This window comes from Neolamprologus multifasciatus, chromosome 2 (assembly GCF_963576455.1).
Source record: "Neolamprologus multifasciatus chromosome 2, fNeoMul1.2, whole genome shotgun sequence".
Lineage (NCBI taxonomy): Eukaryota > Metazoa > Chordata > Actinopteri > Cichliformes > Cichlidae > Neolamprologus > Neolamprologus multifasciatus.
The window spans coordinates 26,462,413-26,485,395 of NC_140440.1; the positions used below are offsets into that span (position 1 = coordinate 26,462,413).

Here is a 22,983-nt window from a genome sequence, read left to right on the forward strand (position 1 = left end):
TTCATTCAGCAATATGGCATGTCAGGAATGTATTGTCTACATGCTTCAGAGATCACGGTTTTTTTCCTTACCTATGATGAGTGTGTTAGCGTCCATTGCTTCTTTGTAAAACAACTTTTACCTCTTCAAGCGCTAAAGCTGCAGGTTTCCTTACATTTCTTCCCTTGTAGGTGTGAACCTTACTTTCTTGGATTCCTTAGAGACCTTGTGGTCAGTGTATTCGGACTGGACTTGTAGTCCTAATCCTGCTGATTGCATATCCTACAGTTGGAATAGTGTATTAGCGCTAAACAGTAACACTCCAGTATTTCTAGTTCTGTCATAACTAATCATCCATTCAGTGAATCAAGCTATTCTTGTCTGTTTTCCTGATGAACCTGCATTTCTAATGAAAGGTGACAAGTTGAGTTCTTCAGAAATGTCCAGGAGTGGCTGTCTTTTGAAATGTCAATAAAGCTTTATATCTTTCTGCACTTAATGTTACAAATAATGTACAAAATGATCAAAACAAAACAAAACAAAACAAAACAAAACAAAACAAAACAAAACAAAACAAAACAAAACAAAACAAAACAAAACAAAACAAAACAAAACCAGTTGCTATCACAGGGCATATTTACATCAGTTATCCATAATTATGTAATTTCTTGCAGAAACTGAGATTTTAGCACATAGCCAGGCTGAGACGATGTCGTGTAGAAGTATCAGCATCTTGCCCAAAGATACTTCAGCATGCAGACTGGAGCAGCCAGGAGAAACCACCAACCTTTCAATTAGTAGATGACCTGCTCTACCTCCTAAGGCGCCCCAGCAGCTCAGCTTGTTAATAAAGTTAGCATTTTTAAAAATTGTTGATAAAACTCTTTTTAGATTAAAGGTTGCATTGGTAACAAGAAGCATTCAGTTTTCAACCAATAAATCATCAAGTTAAGCCAGAAGACCTTGGTGGATGAATGACAACGCTATCAAAAACATAGCCTCCATGGTGTGGGCTGTTAAACTGTAATCATATGGGAAAAAAATGACTGTTTATTTGGTGGAAAAATAGTTCTTTGTGCATAGATCCCCTCTTCTATGAGTATGTGAATAGTTCCTGTTGTGTTATGTGGCCAGAAAAGCAATTTTGCTAGTCCCTGTCATAAAAATATACTTCGATGAGTTCTTGCAACTGCGTAGTAACCATCTGGTGAAATGGTAAACGCTCTGATTTCTAAACTCTTAAAAAAGAAAGAAAGAAAAAAATAAACTCATTTCACAACTGCCCAATAATTCAGTTTTATTTCTTATACTGTAACTTTTAAACCTCTATCAGTTTTATTGTTCCTACTGCTTCTAGTTTTCTGTGGTGCAAAGGTCCTCCAAGTGCTCTGAACTGACTCCAAGGCAACATTAATTGTTAATGAAGACAATAAATGAAACGGCTGACAGGTTTATATCGATTTATGTATGATGTTATTTAGACAGAGAGGCAGATATGAACTTATCTGTGCCCCGGCATGTAACTCGGTTGCATATGTATCAAAAGACATGGAGTAGGTAGTGTGCATGTGTCCACCCAGTTAAATTAAAATCCCAGACTCAGAGAAGTATGAAAATGGGTGTTCCTGTGTTCCTTCTGACCACATCATATCCACAGTCCATGGCTACTTTTAAGGAATGTGTGACGGTCTGGCCAAGTCACACGCCTCACCTCGCTTTTTCCAAACCCCATCAGCCCACACTAAGGGAGAACTATTTTGAAAATGGTGTTTAATTGAAGCCTATTGCGTACAATCCTCTTCCCTTTTTTTTGTACTCTCTGCCAACTCATGTCAAGGTGTGCTGCTGTAGAAGTTTGTGAGTGAGAATCAGTGACAAGAGCCAAAGAACCACATTCCTCCCCTGGCTTAAGGGATTAATAAGTATAATTGTCTGTGCGATTTGACACGGTTATCCAATGAGATTCACCCCAAAGATCAAAGGTTCTTTAATGACTACAACGATGCAAAATGATGGGCACAAGGAGAGGTTTGGCCCCAGCTTCAGTCAAGCTTTAATTCATTTTCACATTAAGGGTTTGAACCAATAACCCTTTAACTTATATTTGTCTAGTTAGTCAGTCTTTGATTTATTGATATTTCACTGGTGATTAATACCATCTAACTGTGCCAGAAATATTCATTAGGCCACACCCACATAAACCTAATAGCCATAAAAAAAATACCATAACCTTATAACCATATAAAAGCAATAGTAAAACAATTATTAACTGAATCCATCTGGTAGAAAATGCATGATATGCAATGTTGGCAACAGTTCTTGTAATTTATAGTGTAATATTAATGAAATTTGTGTAAACATTAGTAATGATAATACCTATATCAAGGTGATAATAACACCTGGTCTGTAGCCAACTCGCATAGATAAATGAAAACGAAGACGCATCAAGCTTTGGAGTAGATTACATAAGGAAACACTGCAGCATGGGTGGCGTGATTGAGATTATAAAATATGATGTACTTTGGTCAATTGCACAATACGTGTCTTGGGTATTAAATTCTTCATTTATATCAGGAGATCCAATAAATGATTCATCTCTACTCTTATATGTTTTGCTTTGACACGCGAACACACACAGCCGGGGCTTCGTGGAAATGCTTAAAGTGTGCCAGACATCGACACACTCTCCGGGCACGTACAGCCTCTGAATGAATGTTCGAGGTCTGAGTACATCAACCGGATGTGGTTCTTGTGTATTGACCAGCTAAGTCTGACTGTTTCAGACACAGTTTGTAGGGGATTCTCCCCTCACATCTGTTTCGAGTTAGATCCCGGAGGCCAGTACAGGAGGGCCTAACAATCTTTGTGGGGGATGGCAGGAAAATGACTATTGAACTGCACAGAAGAGACCAACAGCATGAGGGCCTGAGGCTGGAAGCTGGCTTATAGGAAACAGGTAGTAACTTTAGATCCCTCTTTCTTTGATTTGTTTTCCCTGAAAGCACAAAGAACACAAAGAAAGAAAAAAAGCCATATAAATATCTGTTTATAAAACCCAGAAGAACTCTATGTCTTAAATTTGTGTCCTGTGCTTTACACTGTGTACAAACAGCAACACCATTATCTTTTATACTGCCTTGGAAAAGTAGTGTAGTGCAGTAAACGGAGTCTTTTGACAATACAGAGGTAATTCAGCTCTCTGCTGGAACCAATATTTGATCTTGATCGTTTAGCAGGGAAGTGATCCAAGATCAAAGGCTATCAAGAAGAGACAGAGCTACTAAAATCAGATACCATACTTTATTCCTAACAACAAATTTTGCACATTTAGCTTTGAATACATTTACAACAATCACAGCTGTAAATCATTTCTTACTCAGACACTTGCGTTTCGTCTTTTGTGGGGGGCTCTTTGGGAAGACAGAGACGCAGCAAGGGGTCATGTCTTCACGATTTCTGAGGAATAGAAAACTGTTATTGCATAAAACAAGCACAGTGATCTGATTTGTACGCAACCCACGTCTATGGTAATAGCCATACAAGTTTAACCCTATCCAAGAGTTGTGGACATGATTGATATTTATTTTCACAGGATACCTGAGGACAACCACGAGGGTCTGATCAAGTCCCGGTGGTCAACACCCAACCTCACCAGCCCCTACCTCTGTCTCTCACTCACTCAGCTTGGTGGGTTCACCTCTGGGCCAGCTCACTGTAAATCAGTCCCAGATGTGACTCTGGAGGCAGATGGCGTAGCGTACGACACAGACAACACCCAACAAACGTCAAACAGATCCCCCCCCACCCCACCCGCTTTGTCTCAAAAATCCCTCCTTACATTTCGTCACCAGCTCTGTGAACAGCTACATTACCCCTGCAAAATGACCCATTACTTATCACCATTACTAATAGTTAGACGGATAAGTGGCACTATATATACAGTAGAAGCTATAAATGAAATGTAACACCAGTAATAAAACTTCTATGACTTGGTATTATCTCATCACTTTTAGTAATGCACCATAAGATTTTTTTCTCAAGAACTTCAGTGAAGAACATTTTAAGTACAGCTGAAATAGAAAACACATGCTTTATGCCTTAATTTCTCTGTCTAGGTCACGTATCAACAGCCCAACAGTGTTTCATTACAAAATCCTTCCATTTGAGAGCATGTGCTTAAAAGGATTTCCCAGAATCTCACCGGAGTCAACCTGACATAAAGTGCATCTACCACTCCTACACGTATTAGATAAAAGTTCACCTAATCTTTCTCCAGGCTGACCTTTACGCACATTTAAACGTTAACAATGTTGTCTGGGTATACATAAACTTGGATTACTGGAGGTAGGTGATTTTCCAAAAAGAAAAAAAAAAAAAAACCTGGCGTGGTTTCTTGTATCTCTCCACGTCGAGATAGTATAGAGGCCGGGGTGGTGAATCTTAAGTTCTGGAGTGTGTGGAGGCAGTTTTGCCAGACTAATTTTTTGAAAATAGATGAGTCGTGATTGTTTTTGTTTTGCTTTGTGGTTACCATTGCACATCTCTGAGTAAATGAAATGATTTTCGCATGACCAGGGCAGAAGTCGAGCAGCAGCGTCAGGGTGAGGGGGCTGCTTGACTGACTAACGTCATGTCGGACCCAGTGAGAAAGCCATCTGTGTTATGTCATGACTGCTGAGGCACTCCACCCTCTTCTCTGTTTCCCCATTTCCCCGTGTCTTTCTTTTTCCCTTCCAGACTCCCCCCACCCACGGCTTGTCTTGCCTTTGCTGTATTGCTGTGTGTTTTTGGTTTAGTGTTACAGACACGGTTATTGTGTCAGCTGTTTATGTATTGCATTGCACATCTCTAAACAAATGTGGCTTAAGACTGAAAGGGCTGACTAGCTCCACCTCGGTTTGTAATTTTTCCAAACTCTTGCACCTAACCCTGTGTTCTTGTGTCCCCTCTGCCACCACCCCCACATTTTGTTTTGCTTTTAGTGGTTGACCACCTTTAGGTTTTTGACTATCAGCTTTCTGTCCTCACTTGTCTTTCTTATTCGATTTACAAGCCTGCTCTTGAGCACCACCTGGAAACCACATGTGAATGGTTTACAGCCTTTCATTAAGCTGAGGAGTGCTCCAGTTAAAAGCTCCAGCTAAAGTGTGAATTACCTCAAACAGAGCATTGTTAACACCTAAATTACAGCACTAAAGCCAAAGTAAGACACTGTATTTCTGTTGGTAGGCAAAATATTATTGAAATGCTGTGAATTTCAATCCTGCACTATTCTTATTAAAAATAGAAGGTCCGTCCTTTAATAAATCTTCAACATGAACATACAGGACATTTTTCTGTTGTTTCACTCTCTCTCTCTCTCTCCTACACACACAACATACAGGACATTAACCACCAACTACTGAGAACTTTAACAAGGTAAAGTCTTCTATCACACGGTTTGAGCTTTCAGGGAAAAACTCTGTTTGCTCTGATTGCTTGCTGTAATATGACATGTTTGCTTTAATGTGGTAATAATAGCTTTGGAAATTGAAATTTGACAATTGTGTGGAACTGTCAACAGTAGCATTAGTGCAATAAAACCAGGCTCTGTGACTACTGGACAAGACTAGTGTGTGCACAGTAGATGACCGGAGACAACAATAACCTCCCTCTGGCTCCTCAAAGGCTTGTGTGGTCAAATTCATTATCTCATTACATCCCACGCTCTTTCTTTTATGGATTATGCTAATAGAACTGATTACTACTACAGTGTAACTGCAGAATTTGTGCATCGCTTCTTAACTTTTAATGCAAAGTAGTCTGAGTAACATCACAGTGAAATTTGAGAGTCAAACTGAGGAGGAAACTTACAGCGATCCCGTGAGCTCATGTTGAAGTTTTTGCTCCATCTTGTGGTGAAAAATTGTAGGTAAAACATTTGTGCCAAGTTGTTGCGCCACAGTTTATATCTTTATATCACTACAGTAATGACTGTAAATGGTGCAATAGCAAAGGAAATGTGTTATAGTGCGTTTATGCATTTCACAATGGATAAATGGGTCATTCCAGAACTGGAGGACAATTTATGCTTCACAAATGCTAAAAAACATGAAGTTTTTTCAATGTAAATTTCAGTTTTATTTAAATGAACCACCAACAATGAGATGCTTGGCACAACCATATCACCACCACTCGAAGAAGTAACTATAAAAAAAAAGGGAATATATTAAACCTTTGTAAGCTAAAAAAACAACAACAAAACATTTAAACTATTTTATTGCATAATTTTTATATTCTTACATTTTTTAATTTAAATGTCTTCTGTTCTTATCTATCAGGGTTGACTTGATGCATTACTTTTTTGTAGACTGACAAATACTTTTAATATATATTTGCAATGTTTGTTTAATAGGGTAACATTTGCATTTTTGTAGAAAAATGAATGTATTTCACAGTAATGGACTGTGAAAGTTGAGGATGAATACAATTATATAGTACAACTAAATGTAGGAAACTTTAAATGCATCTTCTTTTAGTAGCATAGTAAGAGGGCTGCACTGGTTAGATATACTCTGTCTGGAAAAAAAAAAAAGAAAATATAAAGATAAGGACTCATCTTCGGTCTATCCATGAATTAGGACAACGTTTAACAATTATAAGAGACTTGTAGCAACAAAACCAAAACGAAAACATATTTTAAGTGTTATATTTGAATTGGTTATTAAGAAACCGAGACAAAAGAAAACTGCCACTTTAGTAGATGCTCAAGAGCAGTTTCATATTTTAATCAATATTTTGCATTTTTAGTATAATGCAAAGTACTACTCTAACTCTGGCAAATTGGTGAGACAAGCATACATAGAGTCGTGCCTCCTGTATTATTTTCAAATTCATGAATGGAATTCTGGCACCAAATGAGATGCATCTGGCTCGGAGCCTCTGAATCACTTCCTGTTTGAACAGACCAACACAAAATGTATTTTTATTTCATTTTATATTTTTTATTTTGTTATTTATTTATTTATTTTGGTGTGGCACTGTTTCTTAACTTAAAATGTCCTGTTGTAATTGGACATTTAAGTTAAGAAACGGTGCCAAACCACCCCCCCCCCCCCCCCCCCCACTTCCCTCATGGTGTATTATTGCAAGGTCAAGACCATGCAATAATACACAGAAACTCCAACCCCCTACGAGCAAGCACTTTGGCGACAGTGGGAAGGAAAAAACCCCTTTTACAAGGGGGAAACCTCCAGCAGAACCAGGCTCAGGAATGGGGTGGCCATCTGCCTTGGCCAGTTGGGGATGAGGGAAGGAAGGCAGGAGAAAAAGAGTGGTTATTATAACCACTCTTTTTTTTTTTTTTTTTTACCAATTTCAATTGGTCCATCTCATCTAAACTTAGTTTTAAAACCAGAGTGGTAAACCACTCTGGTTTTAAAACTAAGTTTAGATGAGATGGACCAATTTAAATTGATATTTTAAGCTATTTTAAAACAAGCACGTGTGCTTGTCTTGAAATAGCACACATTTTTCTCATTTGCACTCATTTGCACTCATTTAGTGTGCAAATGAGAAAATCCTAGAGATGACACTTCGTCTCTTCAGCTTGGCATGTTTTTTGAAAGTGTTGACAATTATTTCATCAACCGTTGGGCTGCTTAACGTCATGAACTGTCCTGGAAAAGGCCACCTTTTACAGAGATCATTGTATACTGTCAAGCTGAGTTCTTCAATGTTCTCTAGGGAGATTTTATATTTTTTGGACAAAATTTTGTTCCAGATCTTTTGGCTAAGCCTCTGTACAATGAAGTCAGTTGTTCCTGAATGACATGTCGTCGTCTTATTTAGTTCGGCCATACTGTGTATTACCAGATCTCTAGTGAATTTTACCACAAGTTCCCAGTACTCGTCCTGGTTTTTAGATACACTGAGTACTCTTTTTGGTAACCCCAGCAGGTGTTTGGTGAAGATTGGAACAGTAATGTTATCAAGCTGCTCCCTCAGACTAAAAATCAAATATTTTTCCTTGCATTTGTGTGTTTTGCAAAGATCCTTTAAAATGGCCTTATAGATATTTTTTAGGCTTTTTGGAGATAGATCCAAATGTTTGTCATTAATTTCTGGCCACATTTTCTCAAGCAGGCGATCACCAATGCAGTCAGGAGTGAGGCGCTCTGTGAAGAGCTTGTGTTTAGAGGCGACGTTGTCTATGGCCTCTGAAACCACCATCTGAATAACTTTGTTGACACACAACTTTTCCTCGCTCAGAGAATCAGATAGTGGACTGATCTGACAAGAAGTTAAAGACTCACTGTCACTGAGGAATCCCTGAAATCTGGGGGTTGCCTCATCTTTCAGTCCTCGACTTTCTGTTTCATCTCTGTAGCTTGAGTTGTCTACAGATATGCAGCCTACAACGGGTTGAGCCTCCAATCCCTGGTCTTCTACAGAGCTTTCACCTAGAGAATCAGACAGCGGACTGATACTAGAAAAAGTTAAAGACTCAGTGTCACTGTCCAGCTCAGGTACTACTAGCTTCACATGCTTTTACAGGGGACAAGATTTTGTTTTGTCAAAGTCTTTTGTATCAGCTGTGAAGTTTTTCTTCATACAGCTCTTTTTTGGCTTTGCTGTGTCTGTTGTTTCGAGTTGTGTGTTTGAATTACCCACAGATATGCAGTCTAGGGCTGCTTCAGCCTCCAATCCTGGAGTTTTTAAGTTTTCATTATCACCGTGGTCATCTACAGAGCTTTCATTCAGGATGCTGTCCTTTGCTCCTGTATCCTCTGTTTTCTCGGGGCAGTCTGCACCCATGGACTGAAGACAGACCTCAGAGGTCTGCATGGAGGTTGGATCTCCATTCTCTCTGGATTCCCTAGCTGATCTCATTAACATTTCACAAAACTTAAGCATGTCTGTTAACAAAGTGGAAAGCAGATGAAAGTCACAGTACTCTGGTTTGAACGGTACCAGAGATTGCCACTGTGGTACAATTGTACCAAAAAAGTGGTTGATGAGTAACTCCCAAGTTTCCACTGAGGTGTAAGTGAGTGGAGTATTATGTTAAAGTCTGTACTATTTAAACTCTGAATTGGAGAAGTGGGATTCATTTGATGTGTAGTTGGAGTTGTGCTAGACATGTGTGCTCTTTGTAAACTAAATGCGCTTAAATTACACTCGCTGCTCTGATGCATAAATGCTTTGTGAACTGAGCTTTACTGGAATTGTGGAGGGATATTTAATGCCTCCCATGTCAGAAGCCACGCCCACCCCGAAGAACGCTTTGATAGATCAAAGCAGACAGCTAGTGTGACGTCACACGCATATGAAATACCGGGAATAGCCCCCCCCCTTTTTTTTTTTTTAAAAAAAGAAACAACCAAAAAGGAATTTAGTTTCATAATGAGATTTATTTACAGATGAAAGTGGGAGAGCTCCCTTGTGCATTTTATTATCAGAATTCATCGTTTTTTCCCCAAACAAAACAGCAGGAAATTTCAGTCACGCATTCACACACACGCAAAAAAAGTTGAAAAGTTGACAATGGCCACTTTAGCCCTACGTTTAAAAGGAAAAAAAATAAAAAAATAAGTGGCAAACCCAACAAACTGCACTACCTAAAATTTAGAAACCTTGATTTAAAGCAGAATATATATATATATAAAAAAGAAATAACTTCAGGTCAGCAGGCACATGGTCACAGATGCTCTTACATATAATGAAAAAGCAAAAAACAAAAAGCAAAAAAAAAAAAAGCTGAAATTTGATGCCAAAAGCAAACCCATTGCAGACTTAGGCACAATATCAGTCATATACCACGATACTCTGCATGCTGATGGAGAAAAGCACTACATAACTTTAAACCAAAAACTATTAAAGACAGGAACCTGAGATATAAATTGAATTACCTTACTACTTTAGCATGATCAGCAGTCTTAAAAGTGAACAACTTCTGCCCAAAATTTGGCAAGATATTTCAACGTTAATCTCAAGCCATCGCTGACAATGGAACGAGGACATCTAGGCGATGCATACCAACGCACCCATTACGTGACAAAGCAATAGGAAGCAGTACCAATGTTAGGGTTACAAATGAAGTTACTCCATTTGTTGTATTATTTGGACTAATAAGATAGAACGAGAGGAGGGGGCATAGACAGCAGACAGCAACTGATCTGAATCTGTGAGCTGGGGAGGAGTAGCAGTGCAGTCTGCTGCTAGTTGGCTAATACTGTAGGTACTATGGGTCCTCATTCCCCCCAGCTCGAGTGAAATTGCATGGAGGCAGAGGGAACAGAGGTAGACAGGGAGGTAAATGTGGAACCAGAGGACAGACAAAAAAACAAAACAAAAAACAAACAAACATTGAGAATGTGGAATCGGAGGAGTAGCTACATAGCTGGTCTTCAGAAGCCCGATGGTGTCAAAACATTCATGTCCCGAGGTTTGAGTTTATGCGGCCGTGGGTTTTGCCGCTTGGCTTCAATGTCTGAGATTTCAATCTTGGGTGGCATAAATTTTGTAGGGTCATCAACCTTGAGGTTGACCTGGGTGTTGGTGCCATCCATGGTTGAGGATTTCTGCAGACCAAAATAGGATTGCAGAGACAAACCTGCAGGAGAGAGGTGTGGTAGATGATGTCATTAATTTCTTAAGAGCTGCAAAGAGAAACACACAGCGTCACTGGTGTACTGTGTGAAATTTCCCTGAAATATTCCACCTACATGTCGTTATAGCTTCTATAAGAAAACTTTTAAATTGCACCTTATTCTGCATTTAACCATGTAAAGCCTGAACCACGAAATAATTGCCAGGAAATTCTTTTTTAAAAGCAAAACAAAAAACTGGAATGTTTATTGAACTTTCTGACAAACCCAAGGTCTCAAAAAGGTCTAGTCTTTTACAGGGTTAAAATATGCATGTTACAGTGAAAACAAGCTATGTTATCACATGTGATTAGGATCACATTTTTTGTTTTGGTTTCTGTGATGTGAGGCCTGTCTTTGTAAACAGTTCTGCAGGTTGTGGTTTCAACATGGCTGTGGTATGACTAGAAGGAAGTAGTTTCAAATGCTATCAATTTACAAACTTTTTTCTCCCCCCAAAATAAAAGGGAGGGTCAGTGCAGTTTGTTTTGATGTAAGGTTCAGGGGTATGACAATTCACCCTATTCGCAAAGTATCGGCATAGAAATGCTAAAAGACTGAAGATACAGAAACAGGCGTGAGCACAAATCTTTTACCTGTGCTGGTTTCAGAGCCAGGATCAGTGGGGGACTTCTGTACCACAGATCGGATTCCGAAGAAACTCCACCTATCTCCTCCTCCTCCTTCATTTCCTCCCATGTCTGTGCTTGGGTTGGGACTGTGGGTCTCAGGTGCAGCAAGGAAAGGTGCAGGACTCAGATGAAACCAGCTCCTGTATTCCCATTACCAAAGCACAACATGAACATACAGCCATTTTGGAAATTGTACAAATGTATAAATATAAGGGTTCTTTGTTGAATGACAATAGTACAGTTCCTACCTGCGATGAACACCCGGTGAAGAGTAGGGACTAACGCAGGGGGTGATGTTGGGAGTAACGCAGGGGGTGATGTTGGGAGTAACAGAAGGGGTGCCACTTGGGGTGGTTGATGCTGATGTTGTAAGCCTGTCCTCCTTAAAGTTTCCACTTGGCATTCTCAACTTCTGCACAGAAAGACAAACAAAAACAGTTAAAAAAAAAAAAAAAAAAAAGTCACAAGCTCCCATCTGCTCCACTGTCAGTGTAAATTTATTAAACAGTTTTAATCTTCCCACATGTGTCTGGCCAGCACAAAGGCACAAACAGTGGTGTTTTGTTTCCTCCGTGACCCTGTTTGTAAGTTTGTTGTTTTATGATATTTTGTTAATCTGTCAGTGAAACAACTAATTGTATTTACAGAGCAAACATCCCTGAATACGCAATGCACAAGGGCAACACTGTTTTACTTGGTTTGCAGATCGAAAAATAGCACGTCACAGGTCCTCAGAGCCTATTGCCATTGACTACATTATGCAGGTGGGAACGCAGATCAAAGGTTAGAAACACAGTGTGCAAAAGCTTTCATTACATAACTTCGACTTTTTCACAAAATTGATTACAATCCCTGAAACACCTATGAAAAACAACAAATCCATGTTAATGTATTTGTCAATCATCAGTCCTCTTCAGTTTTAGCACAGAGTAAGCAAAAGCTACTTTTCGACTAAAGGCAAAAAAACTCCAAAAACAAATCCAAATTCCACTATACTTGCCATCAGACTTAAATTGAGTTCATGACGAATCTCTTGAAAAACATTTTCAGTGCCCAGTTTCCATTCGGTATGGGCATATTCCCAATCATATGGCAAATGTCCTTCCAAGCTCATATCTCCATTGTGCATGAGGTCCTGCTTTCTACTCTGGGTAGTATCCATTTTGCAAATGAAGAGCGCAAACCTTGGGTCAGTAACCTAGTTCGTCGCTACTTGAACCCGGCTGGCTCTCAGCCAGAACAATCAACATGACATAACAACAGCCTGGCACATGGAAACAATTCTGTATAGCTTATAAAGTGTCAGAAAGCTGAAATAAAAAAAGACTAAAGACATGCAAAAAACCACAAATACACTAAACACAGCAAAAAATAAATATACATATATCGCACAGAAAACCTCTGGTAGTCGATTTGTTCCTCGTGTGTATATATAACAAAAGACAAAACACATTTATTACAGTTCTTAAAACGCTTTTTCAAATAACACCACCTAAAGTGGAATCTGTGTGAAATCTGGTTTCAATATAGATACAAGAGTTTTTAAAAAAATAATGGCAGCACCAGTCTGTGCCTCATTTCTTAGCGTTAGGCCTCATGATAGTAAAATGATGATAGTGCGGGGCAAACAGAGTAATTATCCAAGTTATATATTTACATCACGCTCACTTAGCAAGTGCGAAGGGCTTCCCAAGCCCCTAAAGTTACCCTTTCTGGTTATTTTATTTACCTGAAGCTTCCACTCACGGTAAGCAACACGGCCTTTAAATGTCTGCTGGTTGCTAGTTAGCCAGTGCTAACCAAGGCCAACAACAACCACACAATGGTTAACCACTTTAACCCATCAAACCGCGCAATACGCAAACCACTATCCCCTCCTTTGTATTACGAGATTCACGGTAGTTGATATATGCCGATCATTTATCTTTTATTGTTCCGAATAAATACGTTTGTTTGAATGCTAGCTTTGCTAACGGCCTACAACACCTTCGACCTGACTGTCGTCAACTAGAGCAGCGACGTCTGACTAACCTTTTTATGATAACTTTTCGTTGACGCCTCGGTCCGACAGTTTCTTTCACTTTGTCCATAATTTCCAGTTTAACTGACGATTATTTTTCACAAAAACGACGACGATACAGTCTATGCAGCAAAGTAGGCCTTTTCTGGTTTTGGTAGGAGCTTTGTGATTGGTCCGTCTCAGGGAACAGGAAAAAGGAGGGGGTTTGGTTTGTGCAGGGGCGTTGCTTGGCAACAATACTGCAAGAACTACAGCCTATGGAGACAGCGCAGAGCTCATTACGTAATTTGTTTATCAAGACGTTTTTCCATGTTAACAATATGTTGTTATGTAATTAGAAGTGCACATATCAAGTTTCTTTAAGTAAAAGTTTACTTAGCTTACCTTACTAAGTGATCTTTAAACTTTAATGATCTTCAGTAACTTTGTGAGGTCAATAAGAATTAGGTCAGTAAATAGCAGTAAATTTGAGGACCTGTAGGTGCTTGGCTAGTTGTGGTGGGGGGATATATATTGTCCTCTTCTGTGACTTTCTAAAAACTAATTGCTCATGCATGTATGAAAACTAAAATCCAGCCCATAATTCATACAAAGTAGATGTTAACATTTAACATATTCTTGTTAATGATGCTAATCAGGGGAAAGACAGTCATTGTAAGCTATTAAAAAACTAGGTCTCTAATTTTCATGATAATCTGCCCCAGAGTAGTTCACGTTCACAGCATAAGTTACTATGGTGATCTGCATTTGGAAGAAAACCCAGGATTAACTCTGTAGTTACCTAAATAAGATGAAATCCTGCCTTGTAGCACAGACTTTAAATATATATTTGAGCCAGTCCATCAACTTAATTTGATAAGGGTCAGATTTATGATGTTTTTTTTTTTTTAATGTACGCAAATGACATTTAGGTGTGCATTTTCTTTTGAGTTCATTGTTACTTGCGGTCAGTGATTAAAACTGTTAATACTCACCGGTGTGACATCACCTCGTCTGTGAAAGTGGGTCTCTTCAGCAGAAAGGCCCTTGCGAGGGTAATAACCAGACTCTGTTAGTCCAGCCTGGTGCTCAAACTCCTCAAGGCTCTTGTGGGATTCCTCTGATAGATTATGGGAACATTGCAGACAACTAGTCAGTGTGTTTAAGGTGCTGCACGCCAGCATAGCTTCACTAACACTCTTAAGATTTTTTAAGTGGGAGCCAAGTTGTTCTGGGCATCATAATTCATATAGTGGACAGTGGTCTTGTTAAGTATCTCTATATTTTTAAATAAAGTTGTTTAGTGAAGTTGCTTTCTTGGACTTACTGATCCTTAGTGAGCTCATTAAAGTGGTGGCTTTGGCTTTCACCACAGGCCCAGGAGACTTGGCTGATGGTGCTCCCTCAACGCTCAGTAACTTCCCACCACTCTTCCCTTCCTGGTCACACAAATCCTAAGTGTTAGGCTCCACTTACAAGCTAGTTAAATATTAGAAATGGAGCAAATCAAAAGTGCACGCACCTAACATTCAAGAAGCATTTACACGCAACTAATACAAGGATCATTTTGTTCTGGTAACCAATTCAAAACAACGTGGGTTAGAAAATAAGGGTAAACAGGGGAGCACCTCAGTTTTCCTGAACCTGTGCTGTGGGATAACAGGTTCTTTCCACAGGATGTTGACAGTCAAGTCAGAAGGTGGGGAATGCATAGGGCCATCCATGTTCTCATCATAGCTAATATTGTGTCGTTGTATTCCAACTGGAGATGATAATGCACCCATGAGGCAGGACGGCATGCCAGACTCAAGTACTGAAATGAAGGAAAAGGACACATTACTGTAAATAAACAAACAAATAAACAAGAGAAACAACTGCTGTTATCAGTACAAGATAATCACTTGTCTCACAGTTTAACTGTGCCATATCTCAAATCTCGTTTACCTGGAAGGTCTCCCCGTCCTGAGGCCATTATGTTCTGAGCAGCTGACTGCAGGAGAGGGGTCTGACAGCTTGGCCGTTAACCTGACACTCAGCTTGATGCTGGACTCAGATCTGACCACTTCATCACATGACACCAGACACGGAAAGTTATTAGGCTCACAAACGAATGTAAAACACTGCTCACTAATGTCATTTCTTTTACCTCGGGAAGAAGTTAGGCCTACACATGTACTCTATGCATATGTTTAACAACATGATTATGGGTAAGTGAAAAAAAATAAACACAGCAGACATTAATTACTGAACACAGTGCAAGATGTCCTGACCTGCCTTAAATAGAAATACAGAGTCTGATTACAGCAGCGCCATTAATATCAGTCACACATAAATTCCTGCTGATAGCAGAGGAGCACAGCAGAGGTGGCCAAATTTACCCAAATGTCGATAGTACTGGTATCAGATTAATACTAGCGTGACAAGATTGACACTTTTTTTCTATCATTTAAGTTCAGTATTAAGCCCAATGAATAATTTCAAAAGATCTTTAATACATCTCCAACACATCAAAGCATCAGAAGCTGACCCAAAAGTGTTTAGAGACAGGAATATTTACATTTCAGGTAAAAAAAAAAAAAAGTTTTGAAAATATATGAAACGTTGAAAGGTATGCTTTTATTTTGCTAAATCATTATTTTGGAAAGAAAAAAGCACAGTGAGTATGTAGTGAATGTTAAAATGTGCTTAGAAATCGCAGAATAATGATGATCCCTTTCATAAATCATGACACAACTACAACATATTCGGCATCGGTATATTGACACTTTATTTAGTGTATTTTCTTGGTATCAGATTGATATCACAATCTGTAGTATCGCACAACACTACAACACAACCGAGCTCTGGATTAAACAAGGGAATGACACTTTTTCATTTCCGTCTGACAGCTGATCCACAGTTAGTTAGTTCCCTATTCAGTCGAATAAAACCACACTCAGTCTTGTTTAGCTCCCAATCGCCGTGATCTGAGATAACTTTCCAGCTGAAGGCGCTCTTAAATGAATGACATGTTTCTCATACATATTGCAGCAGAATTCAGATTTTGCAGACACTGGTCGGTGGTGTTTAGTAGTCCGGTCTACTTTCCAGACAGCTGACATCGTGCTGTTCACGTCGGCGCTCATGGAAGCCAGATACAGTGACTTGCAAAAAGAAAAAAGAAAAAACGCACACACCCCTCCCACGAAAGAAAAGAAGTCATGGGGATGTTTGACTCGTGTCGGTGTGGGATTTAAAAAACAAAACAAAACCGCAAACTAGCTGTAATGAATGAGGAATGACACGACTCACGCTGTAGTGTTTTCCGAGAAAAATACATGCATGTAAAAACAGAGAAGCCCATTTAAACCACTTTAAAATTATCTGATTTGCAATAGGCTATACATTTAGTCTGTATATACATACAAGATCTACATTTTAGGTTGTCCAGAATTTGCACGAACCCTTCATCGTATATTTAAAACTTCAAACTCACCCGTGAAGATTTCTCCCACTGTCCCTCTGAAATTACTCCACAGCTGCAGTGATTTCGTTGCCACTGTCGCGCCGATTTGGGATAACGAACAAAAAGATATTGTTTGTTTGTTCGCCGGCTAGTTTATCCATGACTTTTGGACATGCAAACAGAGCCCATATGCCCACGTCACGGTGAACGTACCTCCTTGGCAGCAGCCTAAGCCGCCGCGGAGGGATCCGCTGAAACTTGACTCAGTATGTTTTGGTGTGGTGCAATAGATCAAGATCGTTACTCTGTATATTTTATCACCTCATAATAATCCTGAATGTTATACTTCAAAGCTGAGGCGATAAGGCAGGTTTGCTGGTAGACGTGAATCTGCAGTGAATGCCTAATCCCCATTCATTCTTATCATTTAAAACTTTAGATCTTTTTTATTTTTAAACTTTAGCGTTTTACATAAGAGGAGTTGCAGTAATGGTGAAGTTTAAAGGGTTATCTGCAAAGATTAGACTTGATCAGTGTGATCAGCGTTGTGGACCTTGTAAGATCCTGGCCTTTTATTTAAAAGGAACTGCAGTTTAAGACTTGGTTTCAAAGCTAAGGTTAGACTGAGGTCTAGTCGTGGTAAAAGGATTGGTAGATGGCTAAGGTCACCCTTGGGTTCAGGGAATGCACATGCAAATTATGTGGTTGAGGGTGTGGTGGATAGCAGCCTATAGGACTCTGGAAAGTTCAGCCACCCCTGTCAGTGAGGACATTGCTGACTGCTGACTGGACCCTGTAATCCCAGTCTGTTTGCAGCTTCAGTGTCATGTGTACTATTTGATGCCAGACTTTAACTTCTTAATTTCAATGCTTGGCAATCTGCTTGAAAGTCTGCAACCACTTCATGTGCACAAACCCACAAATATCCCAGAGGTGAAGCTGTTCTGAATGAAGGGTTGGGTTACAAGTCTTCTGAGTCAGCATCTTGGACTGTTCAGCATTTACAAGAAACATTTTGTAACAGTTATTGCAACAGAAATGGGTCATCACAGCTGACGCTGAAAGCACACACACACACACACACACACACACACACACACACACACACACACACACACACACACACACACACACACACACACACACACACACACACACACACACACACACACAAAAGCTCTCACAGTTTTGAGTAGTCAATGTGAAATTTGAGTTACTGTCCACTTGTGGTTTCTCCAGGAGAGAAATTCATACTGTATTTTAAATTTTTTACATGTAATATTCTAATTGGACTAGCTGTTGTGATTGCCAAGTGAACCAAGTGCAGGAATCTGAAAGAGGAAGAAATAAGTTCTCAAAGACAGTAAGACAGGACTATTTATACACACATGTCAGGAGGTTGAAAAGGATAAACAGACACAAGGTCATCACACAGGTGAAGACAATGGCAACGAGCTAGGAGGTGAAATAAAATTAAACATGAAACGCAGAAGACAAATTATTACAAAACTAAAATGGGACATGAATAATAATAAGAAATGCTTAGAAATGAATAAACTTAACATGGGAGGAGGACAAAGTGGAATACAGAGAGTAAGATCCTGAAGGTACTAATTAAATATATAAGTAAAAAGTATAAATAAAGTATAACTAGAACAGGACTAAAGAATAAATGAAAATCATCTCATGGGTCAAATTAATACAATTCAGAATTAGAGGGAACATTCATGCTCCATTCTTTGGTCTCATACCTTCATATTTCTAGAATATCATTTTTTTTCAGCAACTCAAACCTGCTTAAAATCAACCGTCTTGTTTGTTTGATTTTGTCTCCTTTAGCCTCTACCTCTTGTTATGTATAGCAGGATTGTGTGTGTGACTGGCTGTGCTGTTTGCATGTGCTAAATGTTGCCGCTGTGTTTCATTATGTTAAACGACTAATTCAAGTGGAAAATTCTATAATATTTTCCATTTCCCTGAGACATATTTTAGTAATGCTGATTATTTTTGCACTGATGTGCAATATCAAGCCATTTTCTTTAAAAATACTACAAATGACATGAAAGTCTGATCAGTTTTTAGTCAAATTGATATTCAAATTCAATCACTACTGCAAGAATTCAAAAGAGAATCTCATAGATTGTAAGTAAAGATAGAAGCAACTGATTATATGGACGATTTTTAATTTTTATACTTTGCATTACCAGCGCTGGTCCACAAGATAGCACTATTGGTGTAGCATATGAACAGTTACAGCCCTTAAAGAGAAAGCGCACACTTGATTTTTAATCCTTTTATGCTGTTTGGGTCAAATTTGACCCATTTTCAATTTTAACAGATGTTAAATTCATCAGGCCCTTTGATGACTGAAGTGACTGAAAATACACAAAACCAAAACTAAAATAAAAAAAAAAAAAAAAATATATATATATATATAAATCCACCAGCGTGGGTCAAAACAAGTAAATGTTGGTTTTTGGGAATAAATTGTGAGACTGCACATACCACGTCTGCATGTTTTTTTTATGGGACAGGCCTGTCAGAACTCTGTCGCAACGCAAGTGCTCTAACTGCAAGTCACATTTTTTTTAACCATACATTAATACACTCCAAAAATAATTCTGCCCAGAAATACTGACTTTAACTCATTTATTTAAGTTTCCCCATTTAATGTTACAGCATAAATAAAATGTAATATGTTACATTTAATGTAATATGAAATATACTATGCACTCAGTTTATACCAAGCACATATTTCTTAATGGTTAATTATTTGACTAAACAAATCTTTAACTTTATATATTTTGGTTGCGTTTTGCTTAATTGTTACTTTTAGGGATGAAGAATCTTTTATTTTTGAGTGTACAATGTTTTATTCTGTACAATTCAAACACTTTAACCACTTCATGTAATTTAGAACCACGAGTTCACCTAATACGCATGTCTTTGGATGATGGGAGGAAGCTGGAGTATCCAGAGAAAATCCACCCAGGCACTGGGAGGAGCTGCCAACTCCACACAGAAAGACCCCAGCTGAGGTTCACACTATGAAACCTCTTACTGTAAGAGGAAAGTCTTAATCATTCTGCCACTGTGCCATTTTAATAAGTGTGGAAAACACATGTGCACGTCCCACACATGCAAGACTGTTTTGAATGTGCAGACTGTTTTGCAATAATGCAGCACTTTGTAATGTTTTGTGTTTGAGGTGTTTATTAATGTTGAATTGATATTATTAATTATAGAGGATAGCTGCACATATGCTACTCTCTTCTTGCTCGCTGACCTCTGACACAGTAATTAATGATTAATCATCAGTTTATTAACGTCAACTAGGCTGTTTATACATTCTAAAGAGATCAGTAGTTCAAATGTCTGTATAGACACAAAATCCTACTGGCATGAAATATGAGGAAACAAATCTTTAAGAGCTAAAAATTTTATTAAAAAAATATCAAGAAGTACAAAGAGACATTCATCAATTTACAAAAACACAGAAGAATAAAAACAGGATACAATAGAGGGGAGATAAAATATAAGCACATATAAAAAATTAAATTAAAAAAAAAAAACTACAATCATTTCATGTCCATGTTTGTTTGTTTTGTTTTTTTTTTGTCAAGGTGACTTTGTTGAGGGTTCAGAGGTCATATGAGGTGCTTTTTCTTTCAGAGAGCTTAAAAGACAATCACATGGCAGCTGTGGAGGGTTCCACTGGGGAGGAAGTGGTCTTCTGCTTTTTATCCCTAAATTCACAAAAAACAAACAAACAGTGCACTCATTAGAAAAAAAAATGTCATATTTTACTTTATTTCTATAAACTGAAGCGATTCACTAATAATCTAACATTATTATTTAGACAATCAGTGTACTGGATGTATAACTTGGATGAGTGTGGTGAAGTGTACTCACATGATGTTAGTCAGGAGCCTTTTCACGGCCTTCAGTTCGGGGTCCAAGCAATAGCGGAGGCCACTGTTCAAGGTAACACTGTTGAAATAGAAAATAGAGGTAAGTTCAATTTAAATGGAAAAGCTAAGAATACCCTGATACATATAGACAAGCTATTTAAATTCACTGATCCTACAAGTATTTTTCAAAAATCATTATCTACCTTAAAAAGGCATTTTTAGTTAGGATGCATTTAATTTGCACTGTCATGCAATTTCTTGTGTGATGCTTTATTAAAGCTTAACAAATCTTCAAGTTGAATTTATCAAAAGTAATAATGAAAAAAAAAAGTCATATTAAAAAAAAAAACTTACACAATCTCCACTTTGTTGCAGAAGATGGTTGCTTGGTAGATCTGTATGTCCTTTATTTCTGTCTTCATGCTGATACGATTCCTGACACGGTGACACAGACACTGCTGTCCTGATTGTTTGACTAGAAAAGAAGGCAATGAAAAAGAAATTAATATTTGACGTGCACAAATTCAAGTTTGCTTAATTTCAACCAAGAATCTAAATCATCTGAAAGGACAAATAAAGAAAGAAACTTACGTTGGGCCTGGGAGATGCAGACCATGACAGCCAGGAGCAGAAACGCTTTGATGAGGGTGGACATTGCTGGTTTCAAGATGACACCGGTGCTGAAAACGTGCAGCAAAGAGAGAGACTTGCAACAATTAAAGACTGATTGTTGACAGGAGTGCTGTGAGGATTCGACTCAGAGTGGGCTCTTAAATACTTACTTTGGCCGCATACGTAATCTTTCCTGTGACAAAGGGAAATTTTTGAGAGTGGAAAGTGAAACTCAAAAATGCCACAAAATAGAAAAAGCCAACCCTCCCCCACCCCCCACTCCTTCTCAGCTCTGTGTCTGGTGGTACAACATTTTGACATTTTGTGGTAATATGATACATTACAAGAGAACATTAAACCTTTTTGCATAACAATTACAAGTTCTCACACAGATGAACTTCTATTCTGAATGTTTGTGTGAACAGGCAAAAACACAAGGACATTTATTTCTTAAACATTTTGCATAATGAATTAATTTTGATAAAAACAAAACAAAAAACAAAACAAAACAAAAAAAAAACCCCACATCAACCATCAAAACATTTAGGTCATGTGAAAAATGAAACCTTTCTAACCTGTGAGAAATAAAAGGAAAAACATTTGGGCCATGTTAAATACTCATATGGCACCAAATAAGTGCATTTAGGATTGTAGACATGATTCAAACGGAGCATCAGAATGAGGAAGCAAGGTAATTTAGGAGTTATAATGTCACATGTTTGCTGGTGCCTGTTGTGCTGATTTGAGTATTTCAGAAACTGCTAATCTACCGGGATTTTCCTGAGCAACAATCTCAAGGGTTTACAGAGAACGGCCTGAAAAACAGAAAATATCCAGTGAGCAGCAGTTCTCTGTGGGATAATTCCTTGTTGACGCCAGAAGTCAGAGGAGAATGATTTAGTCGCGTCAAGGTGATGCAAGGCAACAGCAACTCATTTAACCACTTGTTACAATCAAGGTATGAAGAAGAGCATTTGTTGTGAATACACAACACACTGAACCTCAAAGTAGATGAGCTACAGCAGCAGAAGACCACAAGAAGTGACACTCATGTCAGCTAACAACAGGAACCTGAAGCTTAAAATTTACATGGGCTCACCAAAATTGCATAACATAAGATGGAAAAACATTGACTGGTGTGATGAGTCAACATGTAGGTGATAGGGTCAGAAAGAACATGGGCACATGGATCCATCCAGCTCTGCGTCAACAGTTAAGGCTGGTGGTGGTTTAAAGATGTAGGGAATCTTTTCCTGGCACTATTTGGGCCCCTCGATATCAGTTGAGCAGTGTAACAAAACTCAAATCATCTCACATCAGTTTCTTGAACATTGCAGCGAGTGCACCGCACTCAGATGGCCTCCTCATCTGTCAGATGTCAGTCCACTAGATCATCATGGATGTGTAGCTGGCAAATCAACAGCACCTGTGTGATGCTGTCGTGTTAATTTATGGACCAAAATCTGTGGGGAATGTTTTGGCGACGTGTTGAATCAATGCTGCAAACAATTACGGCTGTAATTGCTGAAGGCAGAATGAGGTCCTAGTAAGGTATATCTAACTAAGTAAGCTGTGAGTTTAAACTTAATGCAGAAAAGATATATAATACATTATAGAGCCCATTGCTGGAAAATAAGAGTTCTCAGGGGTATCAGTTGTCTCTAGAAGACTTAATGTGAGCAAACTGTCAAATATCCCAGAGCTGTAGCCATTCTAAATGGAGGGATAAAGTCATCTAAGTTAGTGTGTTGGACTGAGCAGCTTTTACAGGAAACAT

General features: G+C 38.6%; 2 protein-coding genes and 1 long non-coding RNA gene across 4 annotated transcripts in view; 1 reads left to right on the forward strand and 2 right to left on the reverse strand.

Moving 5' to 3' along the window:
* The window catches only part of LOC146524511 (uncharacterized), a 476,239-nt gene that overhangs the window by 123,025 nt on the left and 330,231 nt on the right, over nt 1-22,983 (forward strand). The gene's annotated exons all lie outside the window — the stretch shown is intronic.
* Nucleotides 7,504-16,888, reverse strand: LOC146524517 (putative monooxygenase p33MONOX). Of its 2 annotated transcripts, XM_085130404.1 has the most exons (8): nt 16,714-16,888; nt 15,183-15,300; nt 14,867-15,051; nt 14,566-14,677; nt 14,234-14,358; nt 11,488-11,651; nt 11,204-11,379; nt 7,504-10,573 (listed from the first exon to the last, which is right to left on the reverse strand). In XM_085130404.1, the coding sequence occupies exons 2-8, from the start codon at nt 15,208-15,210 to the stop codon at nt 10,368-10,370; spliced, it is 996 nt and encodes a 331-aa protein (XP_084986530.1). In that variant the 5' UTR covers nt 15,211-15,300; nt 16,714-16,888; the 3' UTR covers nt 7,504-10,367. The 2 variants fall into 2 exon arrangements, with proteins under 2 accessions (XP_084986530.1, XP_084986539.1); XM_085130413.1 differs by lacking the exon at nt 16,714-16,888 and having other exon boundaries at nt 15,183-15,815.
* LOC146524518 (C-X-C motif chemokine 6-like) lies at nt 20,000-21,324 on the reverse strand. Its single transcript, XM_085130425.1, has 4 exons — nt 21,186-21,324; nt 20,949-21,069; nt 20,596-20,673; nt 20,000-20,429 (listed from the first exon to the last, which is right to left on the reverse strand). Exons 1-4 carry the CDS (start codon nt 21,247-21,249, stop codon nt 20,372-20,374), a joined length of 321 nt encoding a protein of 106 aa, XP_084986551.1. The 5' UTR covers nt 21,250-21,324; the 3' UTR covers nt 20,000-20,371.